We start from the raw sequence: 20,805 nt of genomic DNA, 5'->3' as shown, positions 1-20,805 counted from the left end.
ATATGTTACCCATTATGTCACACACAGACCATAAACGTGCCAGCTACAGATACCACAAAGGCAGACTAACTCTGGTGGCAGAACTGAAGAATGGACGTGTGAACTAAGAACTTGCTTCTATAGATAAGCAACAGGGTGTAAAACAATTTGATCAGAAACAAAATATTTATACAATATTTTGCATAAATTGTGTAAATACACAAAATAAACAGTTGATGTTTTATAAAAATACAAGATTTTTCTATAAATTTTGAACTGTCACTACCAGCTATTCCAACACTAGTGAACTGATTTTACTTCTTAAGTGTCTTTATCAGGGAGTCTAGAATAGGAGGCAGAAGATATAAGGGAGGTTCTTATAAAATTCCATTCACACCAAAAACAGCCAGTAGGTTTTAAGACATTAATCTGAAGTAGATGTAAAAACAAACTGCCAAGGCAGAATAAGCTAAAGCTTGCGTCTAAATTAAAGTATGATGCTACAGGCATCGGTACAACAGGCAATACCAAAAGCAGCGTGCAACCTGTCTGTTGAAGACAGCAGCACCTAATCAAGAAGAACTTCAGGAAGCGGATGACTTTTCTTTAATGAGTCATTTAGCATGCTGTAGAGCAGAACCTCCAGGAAACACAAGGTCTGTCCACAAGTGCTGAGAGCCTGCAGCTCATGCAGCAACTCAGAAACTGTTGAGAGGACCAAGAAACACAACTTGGTCCTCAGGTGCCAAAAAAGTTTACAAGAACCAGAAGAAATTGTGAAGTGCTTGCTGCAACTGAAAGGTACTGAACTGACTGAAGACAAGCCTTAAAGCATAGATGTGTCTGCAAGGACACAACACGTAGGAAAAACAATAAGGTGTAAACTGTATGTTGTCCAATTCACTCCAAGTTAAAGATTTCACTATCCAAGTTAACAACTGGCTTCAGCAGCCTAAAAGCCTTTTGACCTTTTTATGATCAAAGTAAAATGGGAAAAAGACTGACACCACATCAAAGCTGTGGCAGAGTCTAGGTCCCACCACAATGAGAATCTGAATTAGCAAAGCTTGCCCCTTCATATCGTTACAATCAGAGGGTGAAAAATAGAAGTTTCCAATGGATTTTTAAAACTACCTCCCTAGCCCCCAAGGCAATTCTGGAGAGATGCAATATACCCTCTTTCTGGCGGCCAGAACTGCAGTGTTATGGTCAGTACATTCAGTGAAATGACCTCATAGGTAATTTCCTCCTGCCCTCCCCACAGTAGTTATATAAGCTAGAAACAATTCTCTGTTATTTAAAAAGACCAGCAAGAACACAATGGTGTTTGCTTCTTTTATTATGAAAGATACAAAAACACAGAGTGTAGTGAAGCTCTCATTAGAAACATGAACTGTTTTTGAACCAACTTTTCTATTTACATACACAAAATTCCCCAAGTGGAACAGTATCAAATGTGAGACACATTATCAGAATATACCATATATACAAGTTCAGAGATTTAATATCTCTGTTACTCTATACATGATTGTTACACAAAAAGTCAATTCCTACCTGTCTTACACAAGTATTTTAAATTAAGGTTATGAGACTACTAAAGCAAAATAAAGCAGAATCTGGGCAAAGTTCTGCTATCTGAACAGTTACTTTATAAATATAGTACAAAATAATAAAGTCAGGTTTTCAGCCTGGCTCAATCTTCTATTGTGTCAAATAGTCTATGCTCCAAATTGATGGAAGTAAAATAATGGAATTTTAATGACATTAAACCAGAAATGTATCTTAGGAGTCAAAGACGCACTGGTTTTCAGATCACTGATCAGTTATTAGGAAAAACAAGTTTGTTTGTTTATTTAAAAAAAAACCTCTTCCCCCAAACAGAAAAGCCAAATAAAATACTTGAGCTTGCTTTGTGTGATCAGACATTCTGTTAAAAAAATAAAACAGGACACACCACTTTGTATTGTTTTTAACTGGAACCAACTACTGCTTAGTAAAATAAGGCACTTCTTTTAGATCAGTCCACTTCCCCAGATTTTAGTTTAGCTCCATTTTACACAGAGAAGTGATTTCAGCTATGCCACTTGTGACAGCAAGAGGGATGTTGTTAAGAACTGTTGCTCTCCAGGCATGGATGGCCTCAACAATACCTTCTGGATTGCTTGAACCCAAGTCACACAGCGAATATATGGCTGCCAGCTGCACACCCCAGGGAACACCTGCAACAAGTTAATACAAATCAGCTTATAGAAGCTTTAATATGCAATAATGTTTTTGGGAAACCTGAATCTAAAGAAACTATTAAAACTGTTAGTTCAAGAATTGGTTTAAAACATATCAACAATTGAGATGCCAAAAAAGAGAAAAGTAGCAAGATGACAACCTGCACACAAATTCCATAACAGCTCATTTTTATACTAATGCTTTCCAGTTTTCTGAATTCAGCAGGTTTTCAGTATTCAAAGGGCATTAAAAGATTTGAGTATCTAATGATTTTATTCTAGTTAAGGGTGATAGACTTTTATGAAAACAGTCAGGTTTACACAGAGTCTGAAAGAGACACAGACATATACCACTTACTCGGAAGAACTTGAGATTGCAAGGAAGAGAAGCTATGCAAGTGTTCAAAACAGCTCTCTAACATCAACCAATGCTTCGCTGCAAAATGTAATTAACATCCAGAATAACTTCACAATATAGGTCTCTGCTGCCTTAATTGCCTTGCTTTGTCTCAGTCAGGAATTTGGACTGTCTTGCAACCCTCTCCCAATACAACAATCTAGCCAGTAGCAAGCTTCAGCATGAGCGGCTCAGGTAACTTGAGCAGTAATAGCTAATTTGCTAAGATCACCCTTTAAGTTCTCGAAGGCAGCCGATATGAAGCAATGTAATTCCAAGGTGGCTGAAACTATCTCATAGTTGTTCTCTGTCTCAAACAGAAGGTAATACACATGCTTCATTAACTTCAGAAGAGAAAGGGACTCAGACTGAAAACTGTACTGTTACGCACTAACGTAAAACTGCATACGCAGGCTGTTTTGGCATGTGTGTCTCAATTTGTGTGTGTTCTGTTTACATTGGTAAAACTTCACATTGCAGATGTTACACTACAGTTTCTCTAAATAAACATTACCTTCCTCTTTTGCATGCTGTACAAACAGTCCAATTACAGAACTAATATTCTTCACTGCAGCAAGATACCCTTCCTTCAAACCTATTTGGCCCAATCGACCTGAAAGAAAAAAGGTTACTATGTATCTGACATTTAGACAGTCAACTTCCTAATTTTTAGACTTACTGATTGGCTGTGGAAGTATTAACGGAAAATGAAACTTTCAATTACAAAAATCTTGTTACCATGTTGTCTTGAGAACAGTTGTCCTATTCCTTTTGTGACTAAAGACCCCAAGGCATTTTTCATCAGATTGATCCAACCTCCCACAGGTTTACAATTTTTAAGTGTAAAACTCTCAAAGAATGCACACTGAAAATATCTATTGAAGCCCAAAGTTTATCTATTTACCTCAAATGCCATCTAGCTCCCAAAAAAATGAATCTAACTTAAAATTGGTGGAGGAGGTATTACATTGCATATAAAACCTTATTTTATACACTTTGCTATAAAGCATACGTAACTACAGATGATTTCATTATAAATACATAAAACAGGTTGGTATTTGTATTGTGAAATCAGAGTAACATCTCTCAAAACTTAAGTACATGCTTTCCACAGGCTGACGAACAGAAAATATTTGCACAGGATTATAGAAGTTTGGCTTCTAAGGAGAAAATTTTTGAAGAAAGTGGGAAAAAATAATCAAGATTCAAAAAAATGCAAAAATACTTCAATTCACTTTCTAGGCAGGCTGATACTTTCAAAAAACATACACAAAGCAGAAGTTCAACCAAGAATTTAGATTACTTACCAATTAGCCTGAGTGTCAATGCTATAACACTATCAGGAATAGATTGAGCAGTTTCATGCCCTTTTCTCTTCTTTACCCATTTATCCATAGAAGGCCAAAGCACTTTGCTGGGAAAGACAAATGAATCTGAAAATTTGATACTGCATGAAGGGGTGGTACAATATTTATACAGTAACAAACACAAATGGTTCTTCTGTTTACCATGTATTTCCATAGCTCCACTTACATCTTTAATTCACCTTCTAGGGAAGCTCATAATATTCCAAGCATCCACAAATCTAAGTAATGTAAAGAAGGTTTTAAACCCAACCAATCAAAGCTAATTTTCTGGAAGAATCATTCCTGTTCAGAATAGTATTCCTGTTCCTCTTCCATTCATTTCCCTGCAACATTCTGCATCTCTACCTAAAGTCAAGAACTTACTCCACTGACTTGGGAGATGTATATGAAATCACATTACTTTCAAATGTCATGCTGAGATGTTATGCAAGCTTCTTATATGGCTGAAAATTCAGTTTGCATGTTACAAGTAGGTTCTGATGTTTGTTTTTAAACTAAAAGGACCTGAGAGAAGACTTTTTTCATCTTTAAAATGATGCTAAGAGGCCTAGTTACCTGTTATCAGCACAACTCCACAGAGTCAATCAACTCTGTATGGCTTTAGTTGAAATGACATACCTTTCACTGAAGCTAATTTGTATTAATTTTAAAAGTATCTCACAAAAAATAACCTCTTTACTATTTGAAAGCATGGAACTTTTATAAAAGACCAAATGATGATTGAAAGTTATTTGCATTTACTTAATACTCAATGATTACGTTATGTCATAGTTAAACAAATGCCATAATTTTGGAGATTCTAGTAGGTTATGTCACCTCTATAAAGAAAATAGGGGCTGTCAGATCAGTGTAAGTAACAAAGATCAGTGCAGGTATCAAAATGAAGTCTTTCAAACCAAGTTAAGTATGGTAGCAGTCCATGCACTGGAGTACGGAGTTCAAAGAAAATTTCAGACATTGAATGTATTATAATGATTTTGGAATTACAACCAGACTGAAATCAGGATAGTACATTAATGAATATGGTTACACTTCACTTTCAGCACTGAAGGAATGCCATTTACACATAAAAAGTTCCATCCTTATTTTCTAGTGATGGGGGGGGGAATTCAACAATAAGTTCAGAGGAAAACAATCAATCATTATGCTTCATTGACAAACAATCCATCTCAAAATCTTTCACAACTGTCCACATATAGCTATTTTAAGAGCAATTCTTTATTAGAATGGTTCAAACAGGGTTCATTTCTTGGACCAGTACCACAAAATTCTACATTTCCTCATTAATCACTCATTCTATCTTAAAATAAGGCACACACACAGAGTAGTCTAGGTCTCATCAGGTTAAAACACCCTCACTTCTAAGTATCTATGCAATTATGTTTTATTAGGTTAAAAGCTGTGTCATGTCTCTAATTTGGAAAAAAAAAAAAATCAATACCAAAAAACCCCACATAAAAAACACACAGGAAAACATGTGAAAGAACTGTTTGCCAAAATACCTTATAACATTGTCATGTGTCCAGTCCCACTTCAGGTGAGAGCAGAGTAGATCCACAGCAAATATGTACTGCCAAGCATCTTCACTCAGATCTTCTCCATATTGCTCACTCAGTTGCAATTCTACTTTTGGACATGTCTGCATTTCTAAAAGCAGGTTTGAGACCATAATACCAGCATCTAAAGAGGAACTCTGGAATTTTAGAAGGTGATTATCTTAATGCATGAAAAAGTTACCAACCCAGAACCAAACTCTTTATATATATTTGATTCTGACTGTCCACAGCATCTTACATCATAAATTCAACTTTGGGTTTGACTTAACACAAACAAAAAGAGTACATAAACTAAAATCTACAAGTACTCAGTATTCTTCTTGATGCTCTAACTAAAAGGAGTTTGGGAAAAAAACCCCACACACCACCCAACAACAAAACCCATGAACCCTACACCCACTCTCCTCTCTCCTCCTACAATTTGTGGATTTTTGTTTCTCTCAATTAAGCTTTAAGGTCAGAAGAGTGTTTTCCAGTGCAAGAAGATTAGACTAATCCTGCTCACTTTCTAAGTGGGGTTTGGTGGGGTTTTTTTTAATTACTTTCTGATGCTGAAATTTGTTACTATTCATTGTTCATTAGGAGCTAATTTCCAAGCAAGTATTTTCAATAGTTGAAGTAGTAATAACAGAAAATATACCATGTGATACAATTCTGCTAATTAAATATCTAGGACAAACAATGAAATTTAAAAACAAACATCCTTTGAATATCTGAAGTTATTAAGAAAAAAGTCTAGGCTTATCACAAACACAGTGGGTGCTCAGCATATCTTCTCGGTACAAAAGCTCATAAGTTGGCAAGTTCTGCAATGGTGCAAGTCAATAAAATGGCATACTTTGACCAAGAACTAAATACCCATTCTACATGAGCTTTACTTTCATGTATTCACAAGCAGAATAATCTTCTCGTAAAATCATATGTATAACAGACTGTCCACCACAATCCCTGTATTTCCACCTAAGTAAAAACACATCAGATAATGTCATCTGCTGTCATCAATATAGAAATTCCTAAGGTCCTCCTCCCCAACTGCAGCAGCTCTTAGATTTCATAGAGTTCCATAAAGAAAGTAGGTAGTGTGAGTGCACAGAATTAATATTTCCAGGAACATTTACTGAGACATACTTATGTGCATCGCTGTTGGCATGAGATTGAAAGTTGTAACCTAATAGAATGGAGAATACAAATTCTTTGCTAAACAGGGATTGCAGTACAGCATAACTCTGAATACCAGAGTTTAATGCCACATCACAACTGTGATTTAATCAAAAAAGAAACATATACAAATCCAAGCCCTCTTAACTCATTCCACTGTAAATCTGCACTAAATCAGGAGGTTTATAGGGACTGTAATTCCAGTGGTACCATATTAAATTCAGTGCTAGTTTCAGATATAAAAAAAACCCCAAAAAACATCATGCTTCTTCCAGTAGGTACAATGCCTATAGGCTATGCTGACAGCACTAAGCCTAGCTGCAGTCCCCAAGGCAGTTGTGGAGCAGCACGTTAGGATAGGGAATCGGTGAGCTATGAATCAAGATGATTTTGTTCACTTGATATTTACAGAACTATGGCATTTCCACCAAGCAAGCCTGGCATTAATATGGGGTTTTCAAAACTGCTGGTGCCCTAGCCTTCAAGGAAACACACAAGCCTGTTACACAAACTCCTTCTCCAGAAGTAAAGTACCTCCAGCTTTCCATCTGCATGATATAAATTTGCTCCTAATGATAATCAAGTGTGTCCCAATATTTCCTCTTTGCAACATCCCTTTCAGGATAGTAGTATGTGACTGCTGAAAACTGAAACAAATTAAATGACTCACCCAAGGGCCCAAAGACTCAAAGTCAAATCTCAAAAGTCCTTCTGCCATCACTGCAGTTTTGTACTGATCATCATCACTGCTTATGAAATTAATGGACTCATTTTTTTTGGTGATAAATGTGTATCTACAGTCTACGTCACATTAGTTGTGCAATTGTACAGACTCCATGGGAGATTCACAGGGTATATTCATACCCTTCATCAGAAGTAAGCTGCTTGATTTTGCTCAGCCAGCAAAGTGACCAACGCAGACAAAAGCTGATACTGACAACAAAAGCAGACATTACCTGTTCCCAGTTGAGATAAGCATTCAAACAGGCCAGCATCTCACTGCTTGCACCTTGCCTAACAACTAATTGCATAGCTTTGTTAATTGCACCTTGGAAGACAAATATGTCAGGCCATACATTTGTGATAAATAAAACCAATTTTTCTGAGTCTGGAAAGTCTAAGAAAAAAAAAAAGAGAACAAAGTAAGTTTTTAACATTTAAAAATTATAAAATATATACTCAGGCATTAAAAGTTAGTACACTCTTCAGCAAGATAACTAGGAAAGAAGGCATAGAAGTCACGTAATGACTGCAGCCCAGGAAAGGGGGAGTCATACTAGCATATCTCAGCCCCAAGATTAAATAAGAAAAAAAGACCCAAGGAAAAAAAAAAAACCCACACATCCCCAAGCCATCTCCCCTATTGTAATTTCACTTTTTTTTTTTTAAAGGGGGGAAAGGCTTCACTGGACTTTGCTGTATGATGACAGTGCAAAAGGACCTTTCCTTTTGCATTTTGAGGTTAGTCTCCCTTCACCATTCTTAGTGCACTTTAGTCCACTAAGGAGAGTAGTCTTGGAGCTTTGAAACTGGATTCTTTTAGGATGAAATTAAACTGGGAGATGCACTCCAGAAGCTTACCTAATATACTAATGAGCACTCTGATCACTTGGTCAAACTAGAGCTAGTCCAAAAGAAAAAATAATTCTGAGATGTGTAATAATGTAAAAAACAGGTCTTCAGTACAAATCCACAGTACTTGCTAACACCTTGCACCCATACACCTATGAAATCCACATTAAAAAAAAAACAAAACCAAAGACTTTGCAAAGAACTTTCATATAATTCAAATACGAAATGTGATATTGCTCAGCAATCTTCCCAGACTCCGTCAGGTAAATTATACAAGTTGTAAGTGAGCGTATATGAATGATGCATGTCAAAATTTTTATTTTCATAGACACAAAAACGTGTGCTACTGATATAATTGAAGAAACCTCATTTGATAAATTAATTCAGAGCAAGTATCTGACAACTGTATATCCAGAACAATATGCGTAAGAAAGGACAGAGTTCCAAGCCATCAAATGGAAGCTAACAGACCCTTCTGAACACCAAAGCAGAGATCTTCAAGGCAAAATATTAAGAGAAAACATGAGTGTGTAAACTGCAAGCAATAAAAAGTACACTGGAATAAGCAAGAAGTAGATATTACTTTCATGCATGAAATAAAATACTGCAATAAATATGCCTGAAACACTACTGTCACTGTAAAAAGCTATAAAAAAACATGAAAACTGAAAAGCTAAATGTGTCTTCCCTCTTCACTTCAGCATAACTTCTACATTTTTAGAAAGATCTTAAGATCTACTATTTTTTTTTGTTTAAACTGTGAAGGATTGAGGTGCTAGAGTGTATCCAAAGAAGGGCAATGAAGCTGGTGAGGGGTCTGGAGCACAAGTCTTATGGGGAGCAGCTGAGGGAACTGTGCTTGTTCAGTCTGGAGAAGAGGAGGCTGAGGGGAAACCTTATTGCTCTCTACAAATACCTGAAAGGGGGTTGTGGCGAGGTGGGTGTTGGTCTCCCAAGTAACTAGCGATAGAACAAGCGGAAATGGTCTCAAGTTGTGCCAGGGGAGGTTTAGACTAGATATTAGGAAAAATTTCATTACTGAGAGAGTGGTCAAGCATTGGCACAGGCTGCCCAGGGAGGTGGTGGAGTCACCATCACTGGAAGTATTCAAAAAACGGGTAGATGTGGTACTTCAGGATATAGTTTAGTGGGCACGGTGGTGTTGGATTGATGGTTGGATTTGATGATCTTAAAGGTCTTTTCCAACCTTAACGATTCTGTGATTCTGTAACTAGCGAGCATGTGGAGATACATCAAATCCAGAAGTTTTAATGGATTCAACCGAGCATAAAGAATTTACAGAGTTCCATCCAGTGTCTTGGATGGACCTTCTCTATTTTGAAGCTCCTCATCACATAAGAAGAAACTTTTTTTTGTCAGAACAAGGACTGTTGCTAAATTAGAATTATCTACATGCTGCAACTTGAACTGCCTGCCCATGAATTTGGAACACTTAAAAGACTCAGTGATGAGGAAGAGTTAAACAGGCATCAAAAGAAGAAAAGAGAAGAAGAAAAAAGGAGGGGAAGAGAGGAGAGGTAAAAGGAAAAATAACCAAAGAAAGCTAACATTTCATTTATAGTTATTTAAAGCAGAGTATCTGAAAAGAGAACAGAACAAAAAAGGATGGACAAGAAGACAAGAGGACAGATGATGCAAGTCTAATGAGGTAGTACTGACTGTTTATAGTCAATTTGGCAATTGTGTAGCTGGCACATAGCTCACACTTGTATTATCATAATTCTGATGGGAATTAATATGTGAAACTATATGAAAGAGAAAACCCTAAAACAAATGCATTGAATGCAAATCAAAATAAACAAATAAAAACTCCAAACAACACTTAAGATGTGTTTACAGCTGTTCACACTCAAAAGATAGCAATAAAACCACAGAACAACCACAACAGGAATTTATGCATTTCAAACTATAGAACAGAAAAATCACTCAAGAAAAATCTACATTTAGCTACTGAAGTTTTGATCTTACCCAGAATAAGAAAGGAAAAAAATGGGAATGTTTAATATTTGCAAGAGCCCACAAAAAGACAAGTTACCAAGGTACTGCAAAACAAAAGGCTTAACTGTTAATTTAGACTAAGAAAAGATATCTGACAAGTAATAGTTTCTGACATGGTGCAGTATTAAAATTACTAACATGAAAAAAGTGAAAGGAGAGTTATAACAGACTGCATGAAGGACAGAAAAACAGATAAAAAACCAGGAATTCCAAAAAAATCACAAGCAAAAAAACCCAAACAAAAATAACCAAACCCAAACAAAAAAAAAGATAATTAAGAACAAAATAAAATTACAATCCTTAATAAGATAAAAAAAAAAGAAAATAGAAAACAAACAGGGATGTTATATGGAAGATAACCACTAACTGAAGCAATCAAAAGTTGTACCATTTTGCTCCTCAGTGGTCTCAAATTTTATTTTATTTTAATTTGAAAGACAGAAACCAGTATACTGTTTCGAGCCCTGGATGGCTCAGTATTCTCAAACTAAGTGAAATCCTTCCAGAACTAAGCCAGATTCTTAATTTAGTACAGTGATAGTATGTATGTATTACCTTTGTTACGCGGAACAAAAAGCAGGGAGGGAGACGAAGGGAACCAAAATGAAAACACCTTTCAACCAAGCAAGACTTTGGATAATCGGAAGTAATAAAACTTTTAAGGAGAACATGCTGTACAAGTGGAATGGTTTTGATCAAGGTATTGTCCAGCTCCTGACACTATTTTAAGCCAATACATGTTTCTAAATCACACTTGCTTTATGAATCAGTGCTTACTCAATTAGAATTAGAAAATACTAATAAGCAAAAAGTATAAAATTCCGTGGAATCACATTAGCATTTTGGAGATGATGGGGCAAAAATGAAAGCACAAAGAGGATCCTAAATAAAATATTTCTTTTGAAAAATAAGTAGATTACTAAGAGCCCCGGTCATCACCAAACTGAGACACAGATGTGGAAGAACTGTGAGAAGGGAAATTTCTTCTAGAATAGTCTATTCTTCCTTCTTCTAAGGAAAATGTCCCTTTCATAGGATTTTTGTTTGTTTGTTTTTACAAACATAATCATTCTGGAACACTACAGCAAAGACAGCATATGTATGATACAAGACCACCAAGCCATACTATACCTTCTTTAAGTAGGCTGTAGCAGAAAAGGCGGGCTCTTTCCAAATCTCCCAATTGTCGACAAGTTCCTGTATAGACTCGACATAGAGCCTGACTGAAATTGTAATTCATGGCATTCTTCTGAGCCTTGAGTTTATTGAGAATTACATGCAGCAAGGACTCTGCTAAATGCTACAAGGCACAAAAAATATTGTTAGACTATTATATACTTGAGAATATTTAATAACATTATAGTAGTGTGACAAGTAAAAAGAACTACTCTCTTATTTGCAAGAATACTGTTTGCATACATATAAAAATGCAGAGAACTAAATCAGAGGCAACCAGCAAAAGAAAAAAGAGTGAGGAGCAACTTCCCAGAATAAACATGCCTTGAACAGATGCAGAATAGGACTACTGTTCTTTAAATATAAATTGTATGTGATGAAAAACTATCTTCCTTAAAGAAAAAGTGAGGAGAGGAACAATGGCAGGTAGAAGAACCCCAATAACCTCATCAGAGCAAATGGAGCTCCCTGACTTGGCTACTTCCAGAGCTGTCACAGAAGGACAAACAGCCCATTGTCCAGGTGTAAGACTTACTAGATTAGTCAACAGCAGTCTCTCCCCAGATCATCTTACACACTGCAGGAGGTGGGTAGGGGGTGTTACTGTCTACAGTAACATGGGACTCCACATGAGATACAAGGAAGGAGAATACTGGGATTGTGCAAGACTTACTATAGGATGTTCAGAGGGAGGGCTAAAAGTGGGGAGTAGAATGAGAGGCTTAGGAGCCAGGTGCTGGAGAGGCCACAGGTTAAGACTGGCTACCTGCAGATACCAGGGAGTCTGAGTGTTGGCTTCATGAGGAATCAGAAGGTCCAAGACAGCTACCTGAAAGACCAGGGGTCTGAGGGTCAGATGCAGGCAAGGCCATAGGTCTGGACCAGCTACTGGAGCGATCTGTGTGTGCTTCTGTGACTGTAAGTCTGTCAGTGCATGAGACAAGTGGGGAAAACAGGAGTCACCTACTGGAAATACTGAGTGTCTAATGTTAGCTACCGGAGGGATCCATACTGTCTGTATCTACATGTATGTATCTTCCACTACCAGGCTTTCATCCTGATCAGCCAGAGAAGGGAACAAGATTAGGTGCATATTGTGTGCATGTGTGCCTATTAGCAGTACGTATCCTGCCTTGCTACTGACTGGACCTGGAAACAAAAAGCTGCCGCAGCCTTGCTTCTATGAAGTTACCAGATTTGGCAACTTCTAACAAAGATGACCTCAGAACTTGGTAGCAACCTCTGGATAACTTAATTATATTCAAGAACTGAAACAGGGCAAAATGCTGCCATGCATCAGCTGGTGAATTGCTGTGCTACAGACTACAAATTATCTGTAAGAAAGATAGCAGTTAAAGTGAATTTTTTCAACACTGACGCTAAGCAAGTTCTGAAAAACAGACTAATGCAGGATTTTTACAATAAAATTCATTTGAACAACCTGATGTAGAATAATAAAGGTAAACATGGAATGAAAGGGTATGTCACTGTTGACATACAATGATATATGACTTCATATGCAATGAAGTTTATCTTATTTAATTGAAAAAATAAAAATGGTAACCAAACCTCACACTTTTAGAGCAACTCCTTCTACAATTGTTAATGCTATCCACTACAAATAATGCTGCAAAGCCAAAGTGGTTTATGCATACATCAGGAAAGCGAACGTATTTACAAATGCAGTTTTGCGTCTTGGACACCATTGAACAGGAATTTCTTGAAGTTCTTTATTTTCTAAAGTTATACAAGTTTAGATGTCTGATAACCTTTCAAGACTGCACTTTGGCACTGCACATTACCTGAACAATTGATAATTCAAATACTACATACTTACACTATTTTCGTTTGCACAGAAGCCATTATTAAAACACAAAATTAAAAATTATGCTACTTACCTTGTTTTTTATACCAAATTCATAGACAACTTCTTTCTCTTCATCTCTCATTATTGGAATCTTTGAGATATTGCCGACATATATGTGACCTTTAATAACTGGTAGTAAGTCAAAACAGGATTCAGCAATTTTCTTCAATGCCAAAGAAACTTTCTGGCAGTCAGGATCAATAACATTCTTTACTGGTAGTGATGCTTCTAAACTGGAACTGTGTATGGAATCACTGATTTCACAGCCTCTGTCATGGAAAGCCTCCTGCATTTCAGAGATTGTGTCTTCAGTATTTCCAATAGCAGCAATATCATTAGGCTCCACCTTTGGTGGTTCACTGTCCAACCTCAGCCTCTTTGCACTTCTTGGCATAGATATTGGCAATAGTGTCCGTTTTTCAAGATGATTTGATGAGTTTGAAAACAATTGCTGATTTTGCACCTCTTTGTCTTCATCTTTGCTGCTATCAGATTTCAAATTGTTCCCAGTTTTAACAAAAGCAGTTGAAGTAGATGCAATTGCTTTGAACCCACCTATTTGAGCCACGGGTCCTGGCAAACTTTGGCTGTCTGAAAAAGCACATCGGTTAAGCTGAATATTGCCTTTCAGAATGTTTAGTGTCCTTGCCCTTGCAGACAGCTCTGGATACATAGTGTCCAATATTTTCACAGAGTTCTCCTGAGGAGCACCTGGAGCAACACTATCAGCTGCAAACAGGGGAAGTCTTCCTGGGACAGGAAGTGCGTGCTTTGGAATGGAAGTACAAAATTTCAAAGGTGAGGAGCGAATCTTTCTACCTACTGCCATTTCTGAGGGTGAGGGAGGAGAAAATAAAAGAGCAGATTTGGCTGTTGGAGTATCTGTTAATGGAGACATGAGAGGAGGAACAGGAGTTTCATGTAGTGGGGATATCAGGTCATCAAGAGGGGAAAGCAAAGAGGATCGACCCGTAGAAGACATTACTGGGGACATAGTATATGCAGCTTTCGGAGGAGTAGCAATCAAAGGCAGTAGCAAAGGGGGCAGAGGAGGACCCATCTCTTGCCTAATTTTATTTATAGTCTCAGATGAGCACTGTGTTGGCATAGAAGTATCAGCATTTGCAAGAACTGGCTGAGTTTGTTTAACTTTGAGAGTCTTTGTTTTTCTTTTACCTTGAAACAGCCTCTTTGATAGCTTGGCATGCATTACTTGGGCAGCTGTCTTGGTTGAAAGGGTCAAGGTTTCAGATTGTTCTTGCTCTTTGCACTTCAATTTGTTGCTCTTTTTGAGAGCAACATCCACACAAGACACTGACTCTAACATACATAGCTTCTCAAATACTGGGTTTTGTGGCTCAGAAGGCTGCCCAACGGTCTGACAACTGCACTGTACATTACATAGGGCTGGATTTCGAAGATACTTGACAATTTTTTTTTTTCTACTGCTACCATCTAGGATAACACCAGTGTTGTTTTCTCCTATGTTGGAAGCAGTGCAAGTTTGATTGTGATTATATCCTTCAAACACTGAGACCCTCATATCAACACCATGTAGACTTTTCTCCACATTTGACTGAAGTTTTCCAGAATCATTTTCTTCTAAGGAATTTCCAAGTGCTAACATTCTTGTATTTAATTCACTGTTTTTTACAGCCAGTCTGCAAGTTTCTGAGTATCTGGTTAACATCAATCTATTTTTTGAAGCATTTGGTATCACAGGGCTTTCTTTTGATGTTCCAGTTAACAGACTTTCCTCAGTGTCACTGATGCATCCAGCTTTGTTAGAATCTACCATACATTCATTAGCACCCTCAGTATTTTCAGAGGTTACTAACATACACTCTCTTTTCCAAGAGCCTGAGTCTTCAGGACAACACTCCCCAGCCACACTTGACAACTCATTTGCAGTATCTGGAGGAGTATTTGTTTCACAGTGTGTATCCATATCCACCATAGTGTCTCCTTTTAGATGACTAACTGTCAAAGTATTTCCTGGGTGCATGGTTGAATGAAGTTCACATACTTGGTAATCAGCATCAACAATTGCACCAGTTTCCAGAGCATCCACTGCAATTTTCCTGGAAGCTCTCAGTTCCTTTCTAAACATGGGAAGACATTCAGAACATTTCACATCTCTAACTTCTTGTATAGAACAGTCTTTCTCTTCAGATTCAGTGCTCTGCTCTGGCATATTAAAATCATTTTCAGATGTTTTTATGGCATTTTTCTCAGATGCCTCAAAAGTATTCAATTCTTTGCTTTCTCCCCCAGCAGTTAGTGAAACAGTTCTAGAAGGACCTGTTCTAACCTCCCACATAGAAGTCCTGCATCCCGATTCTTGAGAATCAAACTTCTGGAGAAAAAAAGTAGTGTTCTTATAAGAGTTTGCACCCAGGATCTGTGATTGAATAGATGCCTGAGGTTCTTTATCTACTGGCTGCTCCTCCTCATCTGGAATTTTCACTTCATTTTTGTGTACATACTCCCTCTCAGGGCAGTCCAGTTCTTTGCATATGTTGTCTTTTTCAACAGATAGGATCTCAGCACCCTCTTTCAAGCTTTCTGAAGAACAGTTATACGCACTATCTGTAACACAATTTTCATCTTCTTTGTTTTCCCATGTATGGGAAAAAGTAACCTTTTCTGTGAAATTAGTTTCAACAAAACCGACAACTTTCTGAAGACTGAAATTTAGATCAGGAGGCATTGTGGACTCCAAACCAATTCCCACTTGCACAGGAGAATCTCTTTCTTCAGTATTTATACAGCCCGTCTCCAAGTCCCCTTGAGTAGACAAAGCCAAGCCACTATTAAAATCCATTTCTGAAGTAGGCTGGCGGATAATCTCTGATATATTATTTTTCTTCACAACATTCTCTTCCCAGTTAAATGAACTGGAACATGTCTCAGCCAGCAATTCCTTGCTTTGTTTATTTAATTCCCCTTTTATTTCATCACATTTAACATTTTCAGTTACCGAGAACTGATTCAGAGGTTTTGCAAACTGTGCCTGAGAAATAAGATTACTTTCTACTAAGGCAGATTCAATGGTATCCAATCTTTCTAACAGCTCACTGCTTTCCTCTCCAAAATCTTCTGGATTAACTTTCAATTCAGTCTCTTGAGATTTAAACACTCTAAAGTTTTGAGTTTTGGACAACTCGTGTTCTAGTGTACTACACCGGTTTTCAGGTTGTTTTATTTCTGCAAAATCTAACACAGAAGATTCACACTTAGCTACATTGCTTTCTGCATCAATGATGCATGCTGTCTTTGGTAGTGCAAGTATACTTTGCAAGTCTGACTTCCCTTGCGATAAATTACTACCATTTTCTTCGTGGTGTGGTTTGCCTTTTAAATATCCCTCCTCCTTTCTATCTACTAATTTTCCATTTTCTGCACTATGGAGTAATTCTGACAATCCAACTATTTCTACAACACTTTCTCTGTTAAATTTCATGGCTAGCTCAATAGTCTCTGGTCTGGTTATGTCTTCAATTTTGAGTTGTTCATCATCTTTTGGAAAGGCTGACAAAGCTGTCCTCTCCATACCTACATTTTTGTCTATGTCATCCATAGACAATGAATTTCTGGTTCCTTCAACAGCAGACACAGGTAGGTAATGTCTAGAGAATTCAACAGTCTCTGGTTTGCATTCTCTGTCCATTTCATCTTTTACTGTTTGCACACGTTGCTTCTCCAGTATCTCTGTGCTGTAATGTTCTACTTCAGAGCACTGACAGTGTGCAGAGATCTCAACAGCTCCAGTGTCTGCCTCAGTCTCTGTAATTATTCCTTCCCTATCACCCTGTATCATTAGGTCTTTAGGACACTCCACTTCACAGAAGGATTCTGAACTACTGAAATCAGATAATACATTTTCAGAGAGCTCTATCTCATTATTTGCCTCTGTACGGAGTCCCTTCATCTGTTTCGCAGCTGTTATTTCCTCTCCAGTTATCACTTGTTTTATGCTTTCCCCTATATCTCTTGCCATATTAGTTACTTGGATTAAATTTTTTGATTCATTTTCACCCACTTCATTCTGTATCAACACATCAGATTTCTCCTCAGAATCTTCACTTTGAAGCACAATGCATTGCTCAGGTGGCAAATGAGCAACATTTGGGGAAAGAGATACTGCTCTGGGAGTTTCTCTCTCTCCTGATAATCCAACTCTTTCTGCTTTCACCAATTCGCCATGCCTTTCATGCATACCCTCATGATCAACAGCTCTGATTAAGATTACATTCTCTGTTTGCTCTAACTCTCTACATTTCTCCATCTGATTCTGAGGTTTAAAACTGTGTAATACAAAATCAGCTGAAGAACCTCGCTCTTCACTGTGCATGTCCTCACTATCTCCTTTCTGTTTCTCGATGGCTTCCAATTCATGTGCTGTTGCTTCAGTTAGTTCTCTCTTCTCAGCTTCCTTATTCTCAGAACTCTCCTCCAAACAATCTTTGTTAGTTTCCATGTTTGTAATTAAAGTAGCAGCTTCAGCTTGCTTTGTTTCAGCATCGCTATCCTCATTGCTTGACATCTTTGGACCAATATGAACATTCTTTTCATTCCAACTCAGGTTACAGGAGCTTCCTGCATCAAGACCATGCTCGCATGATTTGCTCTGTCTGTTACACTCCTCACTGACGCTGAATACATTGCAACTCTGAGGCTGAACTTGGTCTTCTTGCAAAATATCTTCCACTGCAGAAGAACTGCAGTCAACTTCTTCGTCACTGGAACCTGTGACTTCTCCAAACAATATATCCTTCAATGAAAAATACAAAGTTAATATTCCAAAGCCTGGTGTCAGTTTTAAGATCTATTTCTTTAAATAAATACACTGGTGGCCCTGACATGCAGTGGTTTTGAGAGATTAAGGCTGATCAACAGAATTACATCCTTCTCCATCATTGAATTTTGGGTTTTTTGACCATGGGGCGGTTTACATGGCACTGGGCCTCCTCGCAGCAGATGGAGTGCAACTGTCTCCAAGGGGCAAAAGGATTCTTGCTCATGAGCTGGCAGGCCTCATCGAGAAGGCTTTAAACTAGATTTGGAGGGGGAAGGGGATAGAACCAGGCTCACTAGAGATGAGCCTAGGGGTGGCATGCCAGAGTTGAAATCGATAGCCCAGCTCAAGTGCATCTACACCAATGCACACAGCATGGGCACCAAACAGGAGGAGCTGGAAGCCATTGTGCAGCGGGACAGCTATGATGTAGTTGCCATCGCAGAAACATGGTGGGATGCTTCTCATGACTGGAGTGCTGCAATGGATGGCTACAAGCTCTTCCGAAGGGATAGGCAAGGAAGGAGAGGTGGCTCTATATGTTAGGGAGTGTTTTGACTGTATAGAAATCAATGATTGTGAACACCAAGTAGAGTGCTTGTGGGTAAGGATGAGGGGGAAGGCCAATGAGGCAGATGTCTTGCTGGGAGTCTGTTACAGACCACCTAACCAGGACGAAGAGACAGATGAGACATTCTATAAGCAACTGGCAGAAGTCTCACATTCGCTGGCCCTTGTTCTTGTGGGGGACTTCAACCTACCGGACATCTGTTGGAAGTATAACACGGCAGAGAGGAAACAATCTGGGAGGTTTCTGGAGTGTGTGGAGGATAACTTCCTGACACAGCTCGTGAGTGAGCCCAGCACGGGAGGTGCCTTGCTGGACCTGCTGTTTACAAACAGAGAAGGACTGGTGGGAGATGTGGTGGTCGGAGGCCGTCCTGGGCTTAGCGACCATGACATGACAGAATTCTCAATTGTGAGTGAAGTAAGGAGAGGGGTCAGCAAAACTGCTACCATGGACTTCCGGAGAGCAGATTTTGGCCCGTTCAGGTCACTGCTTGAGAGAGTCCCTTGGGAGACAGTCCTGAAGGACAAATGGGTCCAGGAAGGCTGGACAGTCTTCAAGAAGGAAATCTTAAAGGCGCCGGAGCAGACGGTCCCCATGTGCCGTAAGAAGAGCTGGTGGGGAAGACAACCGGCCTGGCTGAACAGGGAGATTTTGCTGGGACTCAGGGAAAAGAGGAGAGTTTATCACCTCTGGAAGAAGGGGCAGGCAACTCACAAAGAGTACAAGGATCTTGTTAGGTCAAGCAGGGACAAGATTAGAAAGCCAAAAGCCCAGCTAGAGCTCAGTCTGGCCACAGTTGTAAAGGATAATAAAAATGCTTCTACAAATATATTAACAACAAAAAGAGAGGCAAGGAGAATCTTCATCCCCTACTGGATATGGCGGGGAACGTTGTCTCCAAGGACGAGGACAAGGCTGAGGTACTTAATGCTGCCTTTGCCTCAGTCTTTAATATCCAGTCCAGGTATCCACAGGGTATTCAGCCCCCTGAGCTGGAAGATGGGGATGGAGAGCACAATAACCCACTCATAATCCAGGAGGAAGCAGTCAAGGACATGTTAAGCCACCTGGACACACACAAGTCTATGGGACCTGATGGGATCCACCCGAGAGTACTGAGGGAGCTTGCCAAGCCACTCTCCATCATTTATCAGCAGTCCTGGTTAACAGGGGAGGTCCCAGAAGACTGGAGTCTTGCCAGTGTGACACCCATCTACAAGAAAGGGCGGAAGGAGAATCCTGGGAACTACAGGCTACTGAATGGCGTTAAATCTGGCTGGCAGCTGGTCACAAGCAGTGTTCCCCAGGGGCTTGGTTCTGGGGCTGGTCTTGTTCAATATCTTTATTGATGATCTGGATGAGGGGATCGAGTGCTCCCTCAGTAAGTTTGCAGACGACACCAAGCTGGGTGGGAGCGTTGGTCTGTTGGAGGGTAGGAGGGCTCTGCAGAGGAATCTGGACAGGCTGGATCGATGGGCAGAGGCCAACTGTATAAGGTTTAGTAAGGCCAAGTGACAGGTCCTGGACTTTGGCCACAACAACCCCATGCAACGCTACAGGCTTGGGGAGGAGTGGCTGGAGAGCTGCCCAGCGGAAAGGGACCTGGGGGTGCTGGCTGACAGCCAGGTGAATATGAGCCGGCAGTGTGCCCAGGTGGCCAAGAAGGCCAACAGAGTCCTGGCCTGTATCAGAAATAGTGTGGCCAGCAGGAGTAGGGAAGTGATCGTGCCCCTGTACTCGGCACTGGTGAGGCCGCAACTTGAATCCTGTGTTCAGTCTTGGGCCCCTCACTACAAGAAGGATGCTGAGGTGCTGGAGCACATCCAAAGAAGGGCAACAAAGCTGGTGAGGGGTCTGGAGCACAAGTCTTATGGGGAGCGGCTGAGGGAACTGGGGTTGTTTAGTCTGGAGAAGAGAAGGCTGAGGGGAGACCATATTGCTCTCTACAACTACCTGAAAGGGGGTTGTGGCAACGAGGATGTTGGTCTCTTCTCCCAAGTAACCAGTGATAGTATGAGAGGAAATGGCCTCAAATTGCGCCAGGGGAGGTTTAGACTGGATATTAGGAAAAATTTCTTCACCGAGAGGGTGGTCAAGCATTGGAACAGGCTGCCCAGGGAGGT

General features: G+C 39.3%; 1 protein-coding gene across 1 annotated transcript in view; it reads right to left on the bottom strand.

Moving 5' to 3' along the window:
• Positions 1 to 2,016: 2,016 nt before the first annotated feature.
• Positions 2,017 to 20,805, bottom strand: part of ICE1 (interactor of little elongation complex ELL subunit 1) — a gene marked incomplete at its 3' end in the record, with an annotated part of 45,230 nt that continues 26,441 nt past the window's right edge. The window contains exons 12-18 of the mRNA XM_081996465.1: positions 13,345 to 18,087; positions 11,402 to 11,570; positions 7,636 to 7,796; positions 5,468 to 5,658; positions 3,906 to 4,012; positions 3,113 to 3,211; positions 2,017 to 2,198 (exon numbers count right to left, since the gene is read on the bottom strand). Coding sequence (XP_081852591.1) covers positions 2,017 to 2,198; positions 3,113 to 3,211; positions 3,906 to 4,012; positions 5,468 to 5,658; positions 7,636 to 7,796; positions 11,402 to 11,570; positions 13,345 to 18,087 — 5,652 coding nt within the window. The remainder of the gene's footprint in view (positions 2,199 to 3,112; positions 3,212 to 3,905; positions 4,013 to 5,467; positions 5,659 to 7,635; positions 7,797 to 11,401; positions 11,571 to 13,344; positions 18,088 to 20,805) is intronic.

The sequence above is a fragment of the Phaethon aethereus genome, assembly GCF_964289735.1.
Source record: "Phaethon aethereus genome assembly, chromosome: 2".
Taxonomy (NCBI): Eukaryota; Metazoa; Chordata; class Aves; order Phaethontiformes; family Phaethontidae; genus Phaethon; species Phaethon aethereus.
Note: the sequence above shows the minus strand (reverse complement) of the source record. Positions and strands in the feature narration are given on the sequence as shown.